The 19,188-nt window shown below is 34.8% G+C and overlaps 1 protein-coding gene across 1 annotated transcript in view; it reads right to left on the bottom strand.

The window, feature by feature from the left end:
* LOC133336544 (high affinity cGMP-specific 3',5'-cyclic phosphodiesterase 9A) overlaps window positions 1-18,598 on the bottom strand; it is an 87,155-nt gene extending 68,557 nt beyond the window's left edge. The window contains exon 1 of the mRNA XM_061544827.1: window positions 16,801-18,598. Within this exon, the coding sequence (XP_061400811.1) occupies window positions 16,801-18,598 (1,798 nt within the window). The remainder of the gene's footprint in view (window positions 1-16,800) is intronic.
* Between the last annotated feature and the right edge of the window lie 590 nt (window positions 18,599-19,188).

The raw sequence follows: 19,188 nt of genomic DNA, 5'->3' as shown, positions 1-19,188 counted from the left end.
CAGATTTTTTACACGATCTTAAGGTTTTATTTTTTTTTATTTTCAAGTCCTAAAAAAAGCGTAGATTTTTTGAAGAAAAATGTTCCAAGAAAAAAATTCGAGCCCTGAGAACGACGTAGATTTTGTAGAGATTTTTTGTTCCAAGCCCTATGCGAGTCGTAGATTTTTTAGACATTATTCCCTAAGGCTGACGTAGATTTTTTAAATACATTTTTGCAAGCCCTTTCAAAATTTTCAAAGATATTTTTCAAGCTCAAAGGGAGGCGTGGGTTTTTTTAAAGGGTAGCTTAGATTTTTTTCAAGCCCTGAAAACTGTAGATTTTTTAAATAACCTTTTCCAAGCCCTAAGGGAGGCGTAGATTTCTTAAAGAATATTTTCAAAATCCAAGGAGGCGTAGATTTTTTAAAGACATTTTTTCCCTAAAGGGAGGCGTAGATTTTTTAAAGACTTGTTTCCAAGCCCTAAAGGGAGGCGTAGATTTTTTAAAGACATGTTTCCAAGCCCTAAAGGGAGGCGTAGATTTTCTAAAGAAAATTTTTCGAAGCCCTAAAGGGAGGCGTAGATTTTCTAAAGGGTATTTTCAAAACTCAAGGTAGGCGTAGATTTCTTAAAGACATTTTTCCAAACCCTAAAGGGAGGCGTAGATTTTCTAAAGAAAATTTTTCCAAGCCCTAAAGGGAGGCGTAGATTTTCTAAAGAACATTATTCCAAGCTATAAAGGGAGACGTAGATTTTCTAAAGAATTTTTTAAGCCCTAAAGGGAGGCGTAGATTTTCCAAAGAACATTTTTCCAAGCCCTAAAGGGAGGCGTAGATTTTCTAAAGAATTTTTTTAAGTCCTAAAGGGAGGCGTAGATTTTCTAAAGAATTTTTTTAATTACTAAAGGGAGGCGTAGATTTTTTAATTAATTTTTTCCAAGACCTAAGCTGGCGTAAATTTTTTAAAGACAGTAGTTCTCCAAGCCATAAGACAGATGTAGGCCCCAACAGCCCTTCAAGCGTGGACTTTTTAAAGTTAAATTTCTAAGCCTTAAAAGGGCCCCAACAGTCCTTCGGGTGCCTTTCAGTAGTGGATTTTTTAATGAAAAATGTCCAAGCTCAATGAAAGGCCCCAACAGACCTTCAGTCGCGGATTCTTTAAAGAAAAATTTCCAATCCCTATGGTAGACCCCATTAAAGAACAGTTTTCAAGCTCTAAGGGAGTCCCCAACAGCCCATCAGGCGTGATTTTTTTAAAGGACAATTTCCAAGCCCTAAAGTAGGCCCCAACAGTCCTTATGGCGTAGATTTTTAAAGATTTGTTTGAAGCCTCTACAGTCTCTTAAGCTTTGATTTTATTCAAGGCACTACAGACCTTCGGATGTCGATTTTTTAAATAATTTTTCCAAAAACAATTTTTTAGGCATTGGATTATTGGATTTTTTAAAGGCCCTACAGACATTCAGGTTCAATTTTTTAAAGATATTTTTTTCCAAATCTCAACAGACTTTCAAACGTTGATTTATTAAACAATTATTCCTAAGCTCCAAAGGTATTTTAGGCGTGGATTCTCTTAAGGATTTTTTGAAGGTCCAGAAGACTTTCAGGCTTGGATATTTGTAAAGAAGTTTTTCAATGCCCAAAAAATTATCAGTCTTGGATTTTTTTAAGAAAGATTTTTATTAAGCCCTAACCGACCTTCAGCCATAAATTTCTTAAAGAACAATTTCCATACTCTAAGGAAGGCCACAACAGTCCTCCAGGCGTGGATTTTTTAAAGAAAAATCCAAAGCCCTAAGAGAGGTTGGGGTCTTCCTTAGGTCCCAACGCCACATTGCGTGGATTTGAAAAAATGTTTCTTATTCAAAGCCCTACAGACTATCAGGCGTAAATTATATAAATATATATTTTTTCAATCCTTAACAGCCCCTAAGGTGTTGAATTTTTTGACCTTCAACAGACCATTAAAAATTATTTCTAGGATCCAAAATTTTTTTAGGCTTGGATTCTTTTAAAGATTTCGTTAAAGGTCCGGTAGAATTTTCATTCTTGGATTCTTAAAGAAGTTTCTCAAAGACAAACCTGAAATATGTTTGAACTTTTGAAAGAATTTTTGATGCCACAGCAGACCATCAGGCTGGATTTTTTTTTTAAAGATTTCTTTTCAAGCAGTAACAGCCATTCAAGCTTGATATTTAAAAGATTTTATGAAGACCTTTAGACGTTGATTTAGTAAAAAAAAATCCCAGAACCATAGATGTTTAATTTTAAAGAACTTTGACTGGAATCCCCTAACCGACCTCTTTGCTGGGATTTAAAAACAAATGGTGAAGCCTCTAACCGACTTGTAAGCTTGGCTTTTTAAAGTAGTTATTTCAAGGAGTATCAAGGAGCCATAAGCATGAATTATTAAATAGTTTATATATGCTCATATACCATTGTAACATATTTTTTATAGATTATCGTGATATTTATGAAATAATTTTCAAGGAGATTTTTACAACCACATTTTTTTCAAGGACTATCAGTGTACCCAGTCTTCTTACCACTCAATACCGTATGATAATAACCATTTAAAATTTTTATCATAGTTCCGTGAAATACACCTTAACTAAATAATACCAACAACAACAACTAAAACTTGAACACAAATAATAACAACAGCAACAAAAACAACAACTCAAACCTCTAACTAACTAAAACTAAACACTCTAACACAACAGTGGAAAAACTTTTGCTTCTCTGTTTGCCACACAGAGTGCCTGCCGAAGACCAAAGAAGAAGAAGAAAAAGAAAACATGGAAATGCATGGCAAGTAGTGGAAAGGAAAGGCAACAACAATAACAACAACAACAATGATAAAACTTCTAAATTAACAACACAAAACAACGTCAATAACAAAGTTAGTTTCGCCGTTCTTGCCTCGAAACCCTGCCATAGAACATTTTACGTTTAAATGTAAAGTGAAAATGGAGGGCCAAGAAATGTGGGGAAGAGAGGTGGCAGAGTTAGATCGTGATGATGATGGTTGTCAAAAAATAACATAGAAGTAAGGGGAAATAAAAAACAAAACTATATAATGATGAAAGTGAAATGAAGCAACAAGAATGACTGGCTGGATTGGCTGACAAGGCCCCGCTGTCGATGAAGACGGAATTCTAAACAAGGAACGTAAAAAGTTCTCCAAAAAAATTGTCTTAATAAAAAATTTGTTAGTGTAAGCAACATTGTAAGTTAGTCGTAGTCAATGTCTTGTTTTTTACTTTTGGGTAGCAGCACAATTTTAAGTAACCTGATTAAATTGCTTAATATAGAGAGGAGAGTAAATTATTAGAAAACTTCAGTGCGGAGTGAAAAAATATCGAGCTCAGGAGGGAAAAAATATACATTTTGTAATTTATACACGCACTAAATACGCTCATTAGGTTTAGGTGAAGCACTTAAAAGTGTAATTTGTGAAATTTTTTGGATAAAAGCCAAATGTTAAGAGGAAAATAATTAACATCGGAAAAATTTGATATGCTAGAAATGAAGTGGAAAATATTGCAAAACTATGGGGGAAATGCATTTCTAGGAATTTTAATTTTTACAAATTAAAATATTTGAAGTGGCAGTGAGAGTTTACTGTAAATATTTCATGGGGCACCATAGCTAGGAGAGTGGATTTTTAATATATTATGGTAAAGAACTAAAAGAGCAGTTAATGTGTCCTTTAAAAAATTAAGCTCTTAGAAGAGTAAAATGTGTGGCATATATGAAGACTTCTTTGCAAGCCCTGCTATTGTTATGTATTTTTTAAATATTATTTCAATACCTAACATAGTTATAGGTTTCTATTTTTTAAAGATTTTTTTAAGCCCTAAAAAAGTTATAGAATTTGGGATTTCTAAGCTCGAAAAGGGTTATGGAAATGTATTCATATTAAGATTTTTAAGCCCTACGAGGGTTATAGATTTGGATTTTTTATAAAATGTTCCAAGCCCTAAAACGGTTATGGGCATCGATTTTTTAAAGAGCCGTAAAAACGTTAAGGCTTCGATTTTTTAAAGATTGTTTCAAGCCATAAAAGGAGTGAAGGTCTCAATTTGTTAAAGATTTGTATTTTTTAAAGAAATTTTCCAAGCCCTAAAAGGATTTATGGGCATCGATTTTTTAAAGATTTTTGTCTAGCCCTAAAAAGTTGAAGCCTCGATTTTTTAAATATTTTTTTTCTAAGCCCTAAAGCAGGCGTAGTTTTTTTTTAAAGAAAAATTTCTAGGCCCTAAAGCAGGCGTCCTTTTTATACCCTTCACCACACTGTGGTACAGGGTATTATGTCTTTGTGCATATGTTTGTAACAGGCAAAAATAATCGAGATAGACCCATGGTTCCTTTTGAGAATATGCATAGAATCACTTTCTGAGTCGATTTATGCATGTCCGTCCGTCCGTCCGTCCGTCTGTCCGTCTGTCCGTCTGTCCGTCTGTCTGTCCATGTTAAATTGTAAACAAAGTACAGGTCGCATTTATGATCCGAATTGGATGAAATTTGGCACAAGTCACTTATTTGGCCCAAGGACGAACCCTATTGAAATTGGGAAAAATCGGTTCAGATTTAGATATAGCTCCCATATATATATTTAACCGATTTAATGTAAACGGTCCCTATATATCTTTCGATTTGCACGAAACTTGGTACAGCCTAATCATTTAGGTCTAGAATGATGTCTGCCAAGTTTCGTGAAAATCGGTCCAGATTTAGATATAGCTCCCATATATAGTTTCGTCCGATTTCATGTAAATGGTGCACCAAAGTCCCTATATATCATTCGATTTGCACGAAATTTGGCATAACGTAATGAATTAAGCCTAGAGTGATGTCTGCCAAGTTTCGAGAAAATCGGTTCAGATTTAGATATAGCTCCCATATATAGTTTCGTCCGATTTCATGTAAATTGTGCCCCAAAGTCCCTATATATCTTTCGATTTGCACGAAATTTGGCATAACGTAATGAATTAAGCCTAGAGTGATGTCTGCCAAGTTTCGAGAAAATCGGTTCAGATTTAGATATAGCTCCCATATATAGTTTCGTCCGATTTCATGTAAATGGTGCCCCAAAGTCCCTATATATCTTTCGATTTGCACGAAATTTGGCATAACGTACTGAATTGAGCCTAGAATGATGTCTGCCAAGTTTCGTGAAAATCGGTCGTGATTTAGATATAGCTTCCATATATAGTTTCTCCCGATTTTAGGTAAATGGTGCACCAAAGTCCCTATATATCCTTCGATTTGCACGAAATTTGGCATAACGTACTGAAGTGAGCCTAGAGTGATGTCTGCCAAGTTTCAAGAAAATCGGTCCAGATTTCTATATAGCTCCCATATATACTTTCGTCCGATTTCATGTAAATGGTGCGCCAAAGTCCCTATATATCTTTCGATTTGCACGAAATTTGGCATAACGTACTGAATTGAGCCTAGAATGATGTCTGCCAAGTTTTGATAAAATCGGTTCAGATTTAGATATACCTCCCATATATAGTTTCGTCCGATTTCATTTAAATGGTGCCCCAAAGTCCCTATATATCTTTCGATTTGCACGAAATTTGGCATAACGTACTGAATTGAGCCTAGAGTAATGTCTGCAAAGTTTTGATAAAATCGGTTCAGATTTAGATATACCTCCCATATATAGTTTCGTCCGATTTCATTTAAATGGTGCCCCAAAGTCCCTATATATCTTTCGATTTGCACGAAATCGTTCTGAATTAAGCGTAGAGTGATGTCTTCCAAGTTCCGAGAAAATCGGTCCAGATTTAGATATAGCTTCCATATATAGTTTCGTCCGATTTCATGTAAATGATGCACCAAAGTCCCTATATATCTTTCGATTTGCACGACATTTGGCATAACGTACTGAATTGAGCCTAGAATGATGTCTGCCAAGTTTCGTGAAAATCTGTCCTGATTTAGATATAGCTCCCATATATAGTTTCGCCCGATTTTAGGTAAATGGTGCACCAAAGTCCCTATATATCCTTCGATTTGCACGAAATTTGGCATAACGTACTGAATTGAGCCTAGAGTGATGTCTGTCTTGTTTCGTGAAAATCGGTCCAGATTTAGATAGAGCTTCCTTTTATTATAGATTGATTTTAAGTAATTGATGCACCAAGGAACCAATAGGCTGATAGGAACAAAACTTTCTGAAATTAGTATAACCTAACCTGTGACAAGTTTGTTTGAAATCGCCTAATATTTCGATAGAGCTTCCATATATATTTTCGCCCGATTTCAAGTAAATTGGGCATCAAACTCCTCATGTTAGTCAGATTGAAATCAAATTTTGTACAACTTACAAAATTGAGCATAGAATTACGTAGTTGCGTTTTGTAGAAGTACAGACATAGCCCAACGGATGACCTATTTATATTTGTTTGAAGTCGATTTACATACTTTATGGATAGATTTAGGTAGATTCACATTTAGATAAATATCACATATTTTATTTCATCCAATTTCATCTTAATAGTCCTGTTTAATATACCCATAGTGGTGAAGGGTATCATATAGTCGGCCCCGTCCGACTTTACTACTTTCCTTACTGGTTTATAGAAAAAAAATCCCAAGCTCTTCGGTAGGCCCGAACAGTCCTTCAGGGGAAGGTTATATAATGAAAAATTTCGAAGCCCTAACAGTCCTTTAGAAGTGGATTTTTAAATGAAAAATTTCGTGGATTTTTTAAAGGAAAATTTCCAAGCGACCCCAACTGTCTTCATGTGTGGATTTCTTATAGATTTTTCGAAGCCTCAAGGCCACACAGTCCTTCATTTAAAAAAAAACCTTAAAAATGGATTTTTAAAAAGGTTTTCAAAGCCCTAACTTTGTTATAAGCTTGGGTACTTTAAAGAATTTTCCCAAGCCCTGAGAGAGTTATAGACGTGGATTTTTTCAAATTTTTTCCAAACTCTAATAGGGTGGTATGCGTGTTATTTAAATTATTTTTCCAAGCCCTAAATGAGTTATAGTCGTAGATTTAAAAAAAAAAAAACAATCCAAACCCTCAAAGGTGGTTATATCACCGGATTTTTAAAGAAAAAGTCCTCCTAAAGTCTCTTCCATAGTATAGTTCTCTAGATGGGTTCTTCTCCTAAATAAAATACCTCCTTAGGCGACTCCTATGAATTAGAACACCTCCATAAGCCCCTTTTTACCCTGCACAAACCCACACAATGCTTATGCATAATCCTTACCTATAAAATTAATTAATACCATTAATTTAATTTTAAATAACTCTTGTAAAACATTCTCTTCATCTCCGAGTGTGTGTGTCTATGACACTTATCACGGTGACCACACACACACATTGCAAATGTTTGCTATCGATTCCAATTGGCTGGCTTATGGTTTTCTCCATTCCGGACCACGGCTCTTAGCTTAATTAATATTGAGGGTTTTCTGTGGCCTCATCAACATTAACCCCAATAACCTGTCACCTAAACTAACTAACCTGACTGACTGGCTGACTGACTTAATGCTTAAATGAAAAGTCTTCACCTTGCCTAATGACTTCATTTCTCTCTTATTGTGACACCTGGTCTCTCTTCCATTCTCCCTCTAGCCGTGGCAAGAGAAGTGCGTGGCAAATGCAAGTAGCATAATAATTTCATCAATAGCAAATGACATAGCAGCACAGCGTAGCACATATTTGTAGCCTATAAATGTATATATGTAATTATGTCGACATTTCTATTTAAAGGTCCTTAGAAGGATGTTTCACACACACACTTTCAGATACATTCCTAACCACATGGCAAATGATTGTTGTGACTGTGGGTAGTCAAACAAAGATGTTGCAGTAGCTCATTACACATTCAAGACCTCTTGCGTACGGCAGGATCATGTGTGTGACTCTCACAATAATATACAATAGTATACAGGAGTGTGTCTCTGTGTGTGAGTGTTTGCCGTGTGAATGAATATAAGTGTGCACTTGTACAGAATTCATTTACACTTGAATGATGTCTTCTTCTTTGGCGAACTACACAACCAAACTCGAACAACAACTACTACAACAACAATAACATTCAACTTGAAATACTTTAGATATTGAGAATATGCCATGTTGATATTGAAAGGACATGTATCCTGCAGAATGGCAAAGAGAAAAAACACCAACGGAAACCTAGGAAATATAGATAACAGTAATAAAGAAGTTACTATGGTATTCAACCACCACAGCATCTCCTCCAGCTCGGCTAGGCATTACGAATTCAAAACAAAACAAAAAAATAAAAAAAAACTTTCTGACAGGGCGGGAATATCTCAGTGCATATTACCTTCAAAGGATATCATGTAAGTAAAATATTAATTTTCTACAAGGCTGGTAATAAATTCACATGAACACCTTGAGTAGATATGAAAAATAAAATAAAGAAGATAGTGGTACTGAGGAAATTGCCAAAAAAAATATATAATGGTATAGACAAGGCACTGTGGAAGTAAGATAATGTTTTTCAAGGACATATGCTGGATATAAAGTATTATAAAGATAGTAATTTTATCATGACGTTTATTTTACCTGAAAAAATAGATTGATACCTCATATGTTGATTACTGAATTCTGCCTGAGGTCGTGTATTCAATTAAAGCCATATCGAATATATTCTAATCAATAAGAGTATCAATCCAGAGATCTCCTCATGACGTCTTCTGATTATTCAGGAGGACATCGGTACTATAACAGACTCTTAAGAGGGTCTTCAAATGACTTCTTTCCTTCTGGGAGGCCCTTCGGAGGCCTTTTACTCAATATACAATATTTTATATCCCCCTGGAGATGCGTAGAAGACATTCTCACTTTCTATCAGGAAATGTCATCTATTCTAGAGAGGATCATTTCACAAAAATTATTAATTATTAATCCCTTTTGTTGTTTTTTATAGAAAAGAGTAGATATGGAGGGCCCATCCTTAGAAAAGAAGGCTTCCGGAAAGGTATTCATTTGAAAGTTTATTTTTTAAATATACTTAAAGAGACCCTATGGAACATAACATCCCCACATGAGGCTTCGAAAATTCCTCTATAGTGGATACCATCGAAAATGGATTCCTATAGGTTACAAAAATTCCGGAAGAATTTCACATAGAACGAAATGCCTCCCCTCTATGGCTTAAATTTTTCCGTATGGTACCTTTTTACAATGGAAAATATTTATTCTTCTCATGGCCTTTAAATATAAAATGCCTCATATTCTCTAGATAATTGTACTATTTAAAAGAAATCCCATAGTATAGAAAACATCAAGAGGTTTCCATTTCAATATATTACCCTTCAGTAGGTCATCTGTTGTATAGAAGACCCTTTGAAAGTCTTCTTCATATATAAGACTTCCTATCGAACCGGACCTCCACTGTCTGTCTGTGGGGGGTCTGTTTTATAAAATATCCTACCAGAACTCTTCTATGGTAAGGAGCATTTTTTTCGAAACCTCTATTTTCTTCCTATGGTCTTATTTTCCTTAGACGAGACTTCTGTAGGTCTTTAAGGGTGTAGAAGGGCCTAATGAAGCTCTAATATGCTACAGAAGGCTCTTTCGCAGTTCTTCATTTTTGTAGAAGAATTAAAACTCTTCGCTAAAGAACTTCTTTAAATTTCCTTTTTATTTTTCGAGCTCAGTGTTCGATAGGGTCTTCGAAGACAATTTCAAAAAATTAAGGTTAGAGTTCCTTGAGTTGAATAGGGTATTTTTTAAGTGCTGTAAAAATCAACGCTTAGACTTCGATATTGGTTTTGAAAAAAAATCTAAGTTTAGAGTTCGATAGGGGCTTCAAAAAATTCTTTAAGAAATCCACGCTTAGAGTACAATAGGAGTTTTGGAAAAAATCTTTTATTAAATCAACGCTGCTAATTCGATAGAAGTTTCGAAAATATTTATAAAAAATCGACGCTTAGAGTTCAATAAGGGCTCCAGCAAAATTCTTTAAAAAAATTACGTCAACAGTCTGATATAGGTTTCAAAAAAATCTTTAAAAAATCCACACTTAGATTTCGATAGGAGCTTCGAAAAATATCTTTAAAAATATTATGTTCAGAGTTCGATAAAAAAAATTCTTGAACAAATTCTTTAAAAAATCCACGCTTAGAGTTTGATAGGTGCTTTGAAAAACTAATACACTAATTCCGGTAGTCTTCTAATAATCCAAACATAAAGTCAAGCTGCTGTTTTCAAAAAAAAAAAAAATCTACGCTCAGAGTTCGGTAAAGGATTTTGAAAAAAAATATTTTTTGAAACCTATGCATAAAATTCTGCAGATGCCTTGAAAAAATAATATTTAAAGTTCGGCACAGTCTTCGAAAAATGTTTATACAAATTCACAAACGAATTTTGGTAAAAGATTCAACAAATTCCTAAAATTCCAGGCTTCGGTTGATGCTTGAAACTATGTGGGGCCCTAATGATATATTGGGAATGGAGAAGCTATTAAACATCCCATTCTAATGATAAGGTGCGGTTTGAGAAGTTATTAAAAATCCATACGTAAAGTTAGTTGCTTCTCCAAACACCTTTAAACATCCGAATCTAAACAAATTCACGCCTATAGCCCCGATGCATGAACAAATCGTACAAAATCGCAGTCAACTGCTTTATTGTGACTTGAAAAAAGTATCTATGCCTATTGCTCCATTTGATGTAGAAAAAATGTATTCTATTAGAGCTTGAAATAAATGCTCTATGGCTTTGATGCTCCTTTAAATATATTTATTCATACTTTCTCCCCGCCAAACTAATTCCACTAACTATAAAGAATAACTCAGGAGAATATTTATTCATAACCATAATTATAACAACAACAAAAACACAATAACTTTCTTTGAAAATTACCTTTAAGTTGTTGTTTTTACTGTTGTTGTTCGGGAAATTTAATAACTGCTAAGAAAAATGACTACCTACACTACAGGCTGTTGGTGGCAAAATGGCACAGAGTGTCCCAATGCAAATGGGGGAACAACGACGGCAGCAGCAGCAGCATCAGCGTCAGTCCTTGACAAAATCCATTAACTATTTGATGATAAAAGCAAAAGCAGCAGCAACAACAACAGAATAAATATGCCAACAACAATAACAGCTGGTGCAATGAGTGTTCGTTCGCTGCTCATAAAATTACGACTACAACAACGATATGCATAAAGCATTATTTTCTTTCGTTTTTTTTTTCTAATAAAATTTCCGCCAGCTCTTGTGTGCACTCTCTGTGTCTCCCTCTCTTCCCCCTTTTCCCATGGGTTATGGCGATAAAAGTCATACCAGCCAACCAGTGAGCCTGGCAAACTGGCAACAATAGTTGTTAGCATTAATATTGAAGAGGATATTTGTTCATCTGTGTGTGTGAGGGTGTGTGTGTATTTGTAAATAAATACATGTTCACAATATTTAAATAAATAAAGTGAAAAATTCATGTCGGTTTTCCATAGAACTTTTCAAATATAAAAAATGGCTTTTGTTGTTGGTTGTTGTTGGCTGGCTGGTTGCTTGGATGAATTGAGGAAAGCATGCATGAATATATATGTTATCATTACACAGTCACGCACACACTCACACAGCAGAGACACAATAACAACCACATATATTCTAGTATGTAAGTACTTACATTTGACAAATATATTTTATATTTTAACATACAACAACAACAGCAGCAAGAACAACAACAATGAGAAAGCAAACAACTTTGCTTGATATTCTCCTCGATTTATTTGGGTAACAAGTCCTTGTCATACATTGACTCACTCACTCAGTCATTCATTCACTTAGCCAGTAAGTGAGTTGAGTCCTTCAGTGCGACACACAGACACACACATAGACATACATGCATATGACACAAAATATATATGTGACAAAACAAGTGATGTTTTATGAATGACATGTATTTCAATTGTGTGGTAATAACGTTAGAAGGACCTCAATCATAAAATATGTAGACCGTTAGAAGAGAACAGGATAAAGAGACGGAACGACCAGAATAAAAAAAACCAAACGGATGGACAATGAATGGAACCACAGAACAGAAAAAAAACTGCATAAGACAATGCAGTTTTGTTTTTGTGATAAGAATTAAAAATTATTTCTATGGAATTGTCGGTTATCCTTTTTTTCTCGGTATTGTTCTTTTATTTGGGGGGCTAGAGGATCAAAAGGCATACAACAACAATAACTAGAATGGAATATTAAATAGTTGTAGTGGCAGTACTTTTATATTTAAATTTATTATTATTTATCATATCATATATATGAAATTATTGTAGTTGCCACAATAATTATAATAATTTATTGAAATAAGTTATTATTAAACCAAAGATACAAGGGCAGTAACATTTTACTTTTGAAATGAACAAAAATCACCATAAAATAGTTTAGACAGTAATTTAAAGGATTTAAAAAATATATTTCATATGGAGGACTAGGGGACGTATAATGAATAAAAAATTCCACGCCTGTTATAGACACTGAAAAAAAGTTATTTAAAAGACCACCACTATTATAGGCGCTGAAAACTTAGTTTAAAAAATCCATGCCTGTTGTGGACGCTGAAAAAAAGTTATTTAAAAAATCCAAGCCTGTTTTGGACGCTGAAAAAATGGACCCTGAAAAAATTATTTAAAAACTCCACGCCTTTTATGGACTACGAAACAAATACAATCTGTTATGGACCCCGAAAACATATTTAGAAAATCCACGCTTTTTATGGACCATGAAAAAAATAAATCTGTTATAGACCCCAAAAAACTTATTTAAAAAATCCACGCGCCTTATGGGCCCTTCAAAATATTATTAACAAGTCCATCCCTGAAAACAAGTATTTAAAAATCATGTCATGGACCCTGCAAAAGACTATTAAAAAAATTCACGCCTATTATGGACGCTGATTTTTGAATTAATTAACGTCTCTTATGGATGCTGGAAAAAGTTATTTAAAATAAATCCATAACAGACGTAGATTTTTAAATAAATTAAAAAAATCAAAAACCTTAACAGGCGTGAATTTAAAAAAAATGCAGGACCCTTAACAGGCGTGGATTTTTATATAATCTTCTTCAGTGTCTATAGTAGGCGTGGATTTTTTAAATATTTTTTGTCAGGGCCCTTAATAGACGTGGGTGTATCAAATAATTTTTTCCAGGGTCCATAACAAGCGTGGATTTTTTAATTAATATAGAAGGGCTTGAAAAATTGACGCCTAGGAATATGGAGAGGTTTGAAAAAAATCCCTGCAAAATCCAGGCCTAGGACTGTCAAGGAACTTGAAATATATCTGTACAAAATCTAAGCCTAAAACTTCAGAGGGGCTTGAAATAAAAACCGTTAAATAAATCCACTTCTAGAGCTGTAGAGAGGCGTAAAAACATATTTAAAAAATCGAAGCCTATAACTATTGTAGAAGGCCCTGAAAAAAATCAGCGCCTAGAACTGGAACATAATTTTAAAGAAATCCACTCCTAGGACTATAGAGGGATTTGAAAAAAAATATTTTAAAAATCCACTTCAAAACAATATTTAAAAAATCCAAGCCTTTGGCTTGGAGCTCTAATTTGTATCACAATGTAATTTAATAATTAGAATTACATATATCTGAAATTGTGGCGTATGAGTTGTGCTTATTTAAAATTCCTACAACTCATACGCCACCTGGACGGAAAAAATAGGTTTTTATCTTATTTTTATTAGTGCCACAATCAATTTCTTGTCCAGCCATTTTTTTGAATTTTCCTCAACGAAATTTGTACTCTCTCCCTTTAAATTCCCATTTTCCAAATTTTTATTCCTTCGAAATCTGTCTGTCAAAATCACATTGCAAATTATTTTCCCAAATCAATTTTAATGTTTAATTTCCGTCATAAAGCAGCAACATAAAAAACGAAGCTACCAAAAAAAATAAGACATAAAAAAATAAAAAACGAAATAAAAATTGTGAAAATTAAATGTGAAATTTGAAATAAAAAAAGAGAAATAAGAACATCAACAGATGGCGTTCATCACAAAAAAAAATAAAGGCGGATTTACTGAAAGTCAAACAATGTGATGATTGGTTAATTGGAATTTATGTTGTTGTTGTTATTATTATTGTTGTTGCTGATTTTATTTCTCCATAAAAATAAAAGTTGGTAATTTCACAAAATGAGCATTAAAAAAGTTCTGCTCTGATTGCCAGTCATAAAGTAAACGGATTTAATTTTTTTTCTACCCAGCCTTTAATAAAGCCACACTCCTCCTCCTCCCATCTTGGTTAGAAGCCAAAGCCAACAGATTGTAATTTATAATATGAAATAAATTCTGAAATAATTACCATAACTTGACGAAAGAAGTATTTTAACGATAACTACTGTATTACGAAAAATAAGTTATTAAACTATGTTTGTGTGCAGTAAGGCATTTCGAAATTCTCCTCGCCATAGAGTTGCAGGATTTTTAGAACTTGAGTAAAAATAGTTTACTTGAGCACAGTTATTGCCAGGATAACAGAAATCAAATTCCATGGTAAGATTGAATGCTGGGGGATGGTGGTTATAAAAAATGTAATTAAAAAACTCTAATAATCCTGAGTTGTAAAAAAAAATTAACAACTATAAAAAGTAGGGAATTAAATTAAAGGAAGAGGGAGACCGCTAACAGGACACAGGTTTTTTTTTTAAATTTAAATGGATGGCCATATGCTGTCTTTCATAAATATATTATTAAAAAGTAAAAAAGTCTTCCCTTTCTTTGAAATTATTGCCAAGTTCGCTTTGCAATTCTGAAATGGCAAAAAAGAGGATGCTAAGCAATGCAGCTTCATTGTTCAGAAATGGAGTAATATAAAATTAAAATGTTGCAGGGTTGATGGGGTTGGTGTTGGCAACAAGTGTCTGCTTACGAAATGTAATCATAAAAAAGCAAGAGAGAAATAAAATGCAGAATAAAAAAGAGAAAAATATCCTTGGCAGAGAAGTGAGGTTAAAAGAGGTGAGGAAATGAGGTAAGAAGAGGTATGTTCCCAGCAAATGATGCCATCAACCATCAATCCAAGGAAACAATTACGAACATAATTTGTATTACAACAGCAACAACAACAACAACAAAAAACCAGGACCTTCACATTGTCAGCCATCAAGGCAGTTAGACAGCCAGCCATCATATCCGCTGATGCAGCCAGTAACAAGAAACAGAACAATAGCCTAAGGCTAAAGCATGAACATAAAAACAGAAGTGAAACTACAACATAAGGATGGAGATATGAATTAGAAATGAAAAGTGAAAGCTTGTGTTCGGCTTTTGTGGGGAACAAAGGGAGTAACTAAAAAATGAAGCTAATAGCTGAGATAAAAAAGGATGCAAATGCAAATCTAAAAAAAAATAATCATAAAAATATATAAAATATGTTGTTGATGTTTTAAAGGATTTTTTCACTCTCTCTCTCTCTCAAGGGGAAAAATTGTAAAGGATTTTAAATGGAGAAATATGGTAACCATAACAAGTGATAATAATCGTGGAAGGAAAATATTCGAGTTATTTGCAAGGATTAAAATATCCTTCATTGTAAAAAAATAAAATATGGTTTGTACATAAGGAACATCTCTTATATTTATCAGAATTGCGGTTTTTAAATTATTTTCGGATTCCCACAAATGGATGTTTTTTCTAACAACAGTTTTAAAATTTTATGAAAATATTTTTTGAGAACTTTTTTTGGAAAAAAAATTAAATAATTTTTTCTAGTATCTATAGGAAGCCTGGATTTTTAAAACAATTTTCTACAGTATCTGTAGGAGGTGGATTTCTTAAATATTTTTTTCTTCAACATCCATAACAGGCGTGGATTTTTTAAATAATTTTTTAGAAGTCCATAACACGAGATTTTTTTACAAATTATTTTTCAGGGTCCGTAATAGGCGTTGATTTTCTAAATAATTTTTTACGGGGTCCGTAAAAGGCGGAGATTTTTTAATACAGACAAGGCGTGGATTTTTTAAAAAATATTTTTTCAAAGGTCTATACAAGGCGTGGAATATTTATCAAAGGCCTATACAAGGCGTGGAATTTTTTTAAAGAATATTTTTTTCAAAGGCCTCTACAAGGCGTGGATTTTTTAAAGAAGATTTTTTCAAAGGCCTATACAAGGCGTGGGTTTTTTAAAGAAGATTTTTTCAAAGGCCTATACAAGGCGTGGATTTTTTCAAAGGTCTATACAAGGCGTGGATTTTTTAAAGAAGATTTTTTCAAAGGTCTATACAAATTGTCTGAAACAAATTTCATCCAAAGAAGCTTAGGGTATAAAACCAATTTTTCGATGTGGGACATGTTCTATCGTAGCAAAATGTGTATATCCTCTTTAGCAATAAGGCTGAGGGTATAATAACATTTTCCTATATACCAAAAAAGTATATAATACACAAATTTATATATAATTTAAAAATATTAATTATTTTTTTAAATTAATTTATATATATCATTTATAATTTACACAAACTACAAATTTTTATATATAAAAAATAAATAAAAATTATTAAAGAATATATTGTTCTCTATCACAAATTAAAAATTTAATTAAAGTATATTTAAAATTTGTATATTGAGATTTTTATTATATATGGAAAATATACATCTAGATTTTGAAAAAAAAAATTCTATTTAACAAAAATGTAATTCTAAAAAAAAATACATTTAGATTTTTTAATTGAATTTAATTTCAATTTTTTTTTTCATTTTGATATCTACACTACAAATTTTGTTATAAGAAAAAAAACATTCCCAATTTTATTTAAAAAAAAATTATATAACAAAAATAAATTTGTTGTTGTACTTACATAACCAGTTCATGCGTTCCGTATATTCGACTTTACGCTTCAGGTCCTTGACCAAAGCCTTAAAGTCTTCATCGTTAAAGTGGCACTGTATTATGGTGTTATTTAATTGGACAATACTGTACTCGTTGTTGCCGTTCATTGCCTGACTGCCGGCACCACCACCACCGCCAATACCACTACCACCTCCACCACCACCACACATAGATGTCGCTGTTGTCCCAGCTGTGGTCATTGAACCATTACCACCCACCGATGACACCCCTGTTGTGTTGCTACGCAAATCTCCACTACCATAGAGCGCGGGATTGCTATTGCCCAGCGAGGCATCAACATTGCCACACGATTTACTCAATATTAGGGTCTGACGATTGGCAATGGAATTTGCGGCCAGCAGATGATCTCCCGCCCCACCACAGCTGCCACGATGCAAAGGGAATTTGGTACAGTTATTATTTTTAAGCGTTATTTGCAATTGATTGCTGAGAGGTTGCCCCGGATGGGGTGTACAATCACTGGCCCTTCGCCGTCGTAAATTTTCCTCACCCCCCGCAATGGGTTGTAGAAATATTGAACTGTTGCGTTGCTGCTGCTGCTGCTGTTGTTGACTAGATGATGTGATGTTTGCATTGTAAATGTGATTGCCACCTTTCGCCAGCCGTTCCACACTGCCCGCATCTGTGGCAGTGTGACTGCTTGGCCCGCCGCCGCCTCCCTCATCCTCGTTGTCGAGTTGTAGTAAACGTTCAACACTGCTACTTGTCGTCTTACTGCTCATTATGATTAAATGATTGAGAGGCTTCTTCAGCTGCTGGGAGCCGCCAGTGGTGCCGCCACCTGTTGCCTGACCTGCACTACTACGTCTGCTGCGGCGTCTGCGTATCAAAGTAACCTTGTTACGACGATCTTCATATAACTGAACCAAAAGATCTTCGAGCAGCAGCAGTGAGGGTGAAGCTGTTATCGATGTTGAGGATTTCCGTCTCACCGTACCCGTTACCGAATCGTCTTCAAAAGAGCTTTCCGTTTGTTGTTGGCCACTGTAACTGCTGGTGGAATTTAAGCTACGTACCGAGGGGGTATCAGAGGGTCGAGGTTTTGCTGAGGCTTCCGCAGCTTTACTTAATTCCCTTTCCGGATCTACAATCGAATGTTTGAGTATAATGTCCTGCAGCAGGCGTCTCTGCTTGGCGGGTGTATAGGGATTTACAAGTTTAAAATCGGCATAGATGCGGGCCAGGAAACGTACCCTTGAAGCTATATAACCAATTTTACGTAAAATACGTACATCGGAATTCGAATGTCGGTGATGATGATGCTGACGACGGGCTGTGGTGGTTGTGGAGCGCTGACGTCTCACACAAGGACCTCCAACACCCGCTGTCAAACCGAAATTTGGCGCTCCTCCTCCTGCTCCGCTACCGGCTGCTGTGGTTGTCGATGACGATGAGGTTGAGGTGGTACTGGTCGTAGAGGGCCTGGAACGTATTTCGTATTCCGAATCACTGCTCGATTCAGAGGGACAACTAAAGCCGTCCTCTTCGTCGTCTTCTACGGTGGCCGAGCTATGGACATGAGGTGGGACGTTAGCTGTTGTAGTTGTTGTACCTTGAGTAGTAGTTGTGGTGGTGGTAGTTGTTGCTGTTGTTGTTGTTGTACTCGTCAAGTTCGTATTAGGTGGGTGGCCCTGAGTTAGATTCGTGCTAGCAGTCGTTGCCGCTCTATCCGAGTCTGGATCAGCGACGTTCGTTGTTGGCGGTGGTGGCTGAGGGCTGCTACGGCAGCTGCTGTCCTTGTACATTTATGTGTGTTAGTCCAACGTAAGACCAAGTGACCACTTGCTTGCTATGTCGGTGTGGGTGTGTGGGTGCGGATGTTCAGCTGCAATATCTACCCACAGCTTGAGGTGAGGGCATTAAAACATGCTACTGGGTGATAGAGAGTATTGAGGAGGGTTACTGCTGTAAATAAACAAAATGGAAAAAAATAAATTAATTTATTATTGTTTTTTCCTATTTGGAAAAAAAATAACAACAACAATATTGATGAGTATATGAGGGTGTGTGTGTGTGCCATAAGTGACAAGTCACGTGACTTTTTTCGTTGTTGTCAATTTTTTCATATTTATAAATATTCATGATGCCATATCTCCCAATAATTTTTTTCTCGGCTTATGCTCAATTAATTATTCAAATAATTTTTTGCTGTTGTTGTTGTTTTTGTTCTCAGGAAATGAGAACAGTATATGATGCAACTGCTATTGCTGCGTATTCAAATGAGTGCGTAATTTGGTGCAACCACATCAAGTGATGATTGAATAGAAATTTGTATATTGGCCAGAAGCAAAATACCAATGATGATGCTCTGGATGATGTGTATCATGTGTGTGTG

The sequence above is a fragment of the Musca vetustissima genome, unplaced genomic scaffold (assembly GCF_032173495.1).
Source record: "Musca vetustissima isolate MV318-11 ecotype Yass unplaced genomic scaffold, APGP_CSIRO_Mvet_v1 utg1129, whole genome shotgun sequence".
Lineage (NCBI taxonomy): Eukaryota > Metazoa > Arthropoda > Insecta > Diptera > Muscidae > Musca > Musca vetustissima.
The sequence above is the reverse complement of the archived record's forward strand: the minus strand, read 5'-3'. Positions and strand labels throughout refer to the sequence as shown.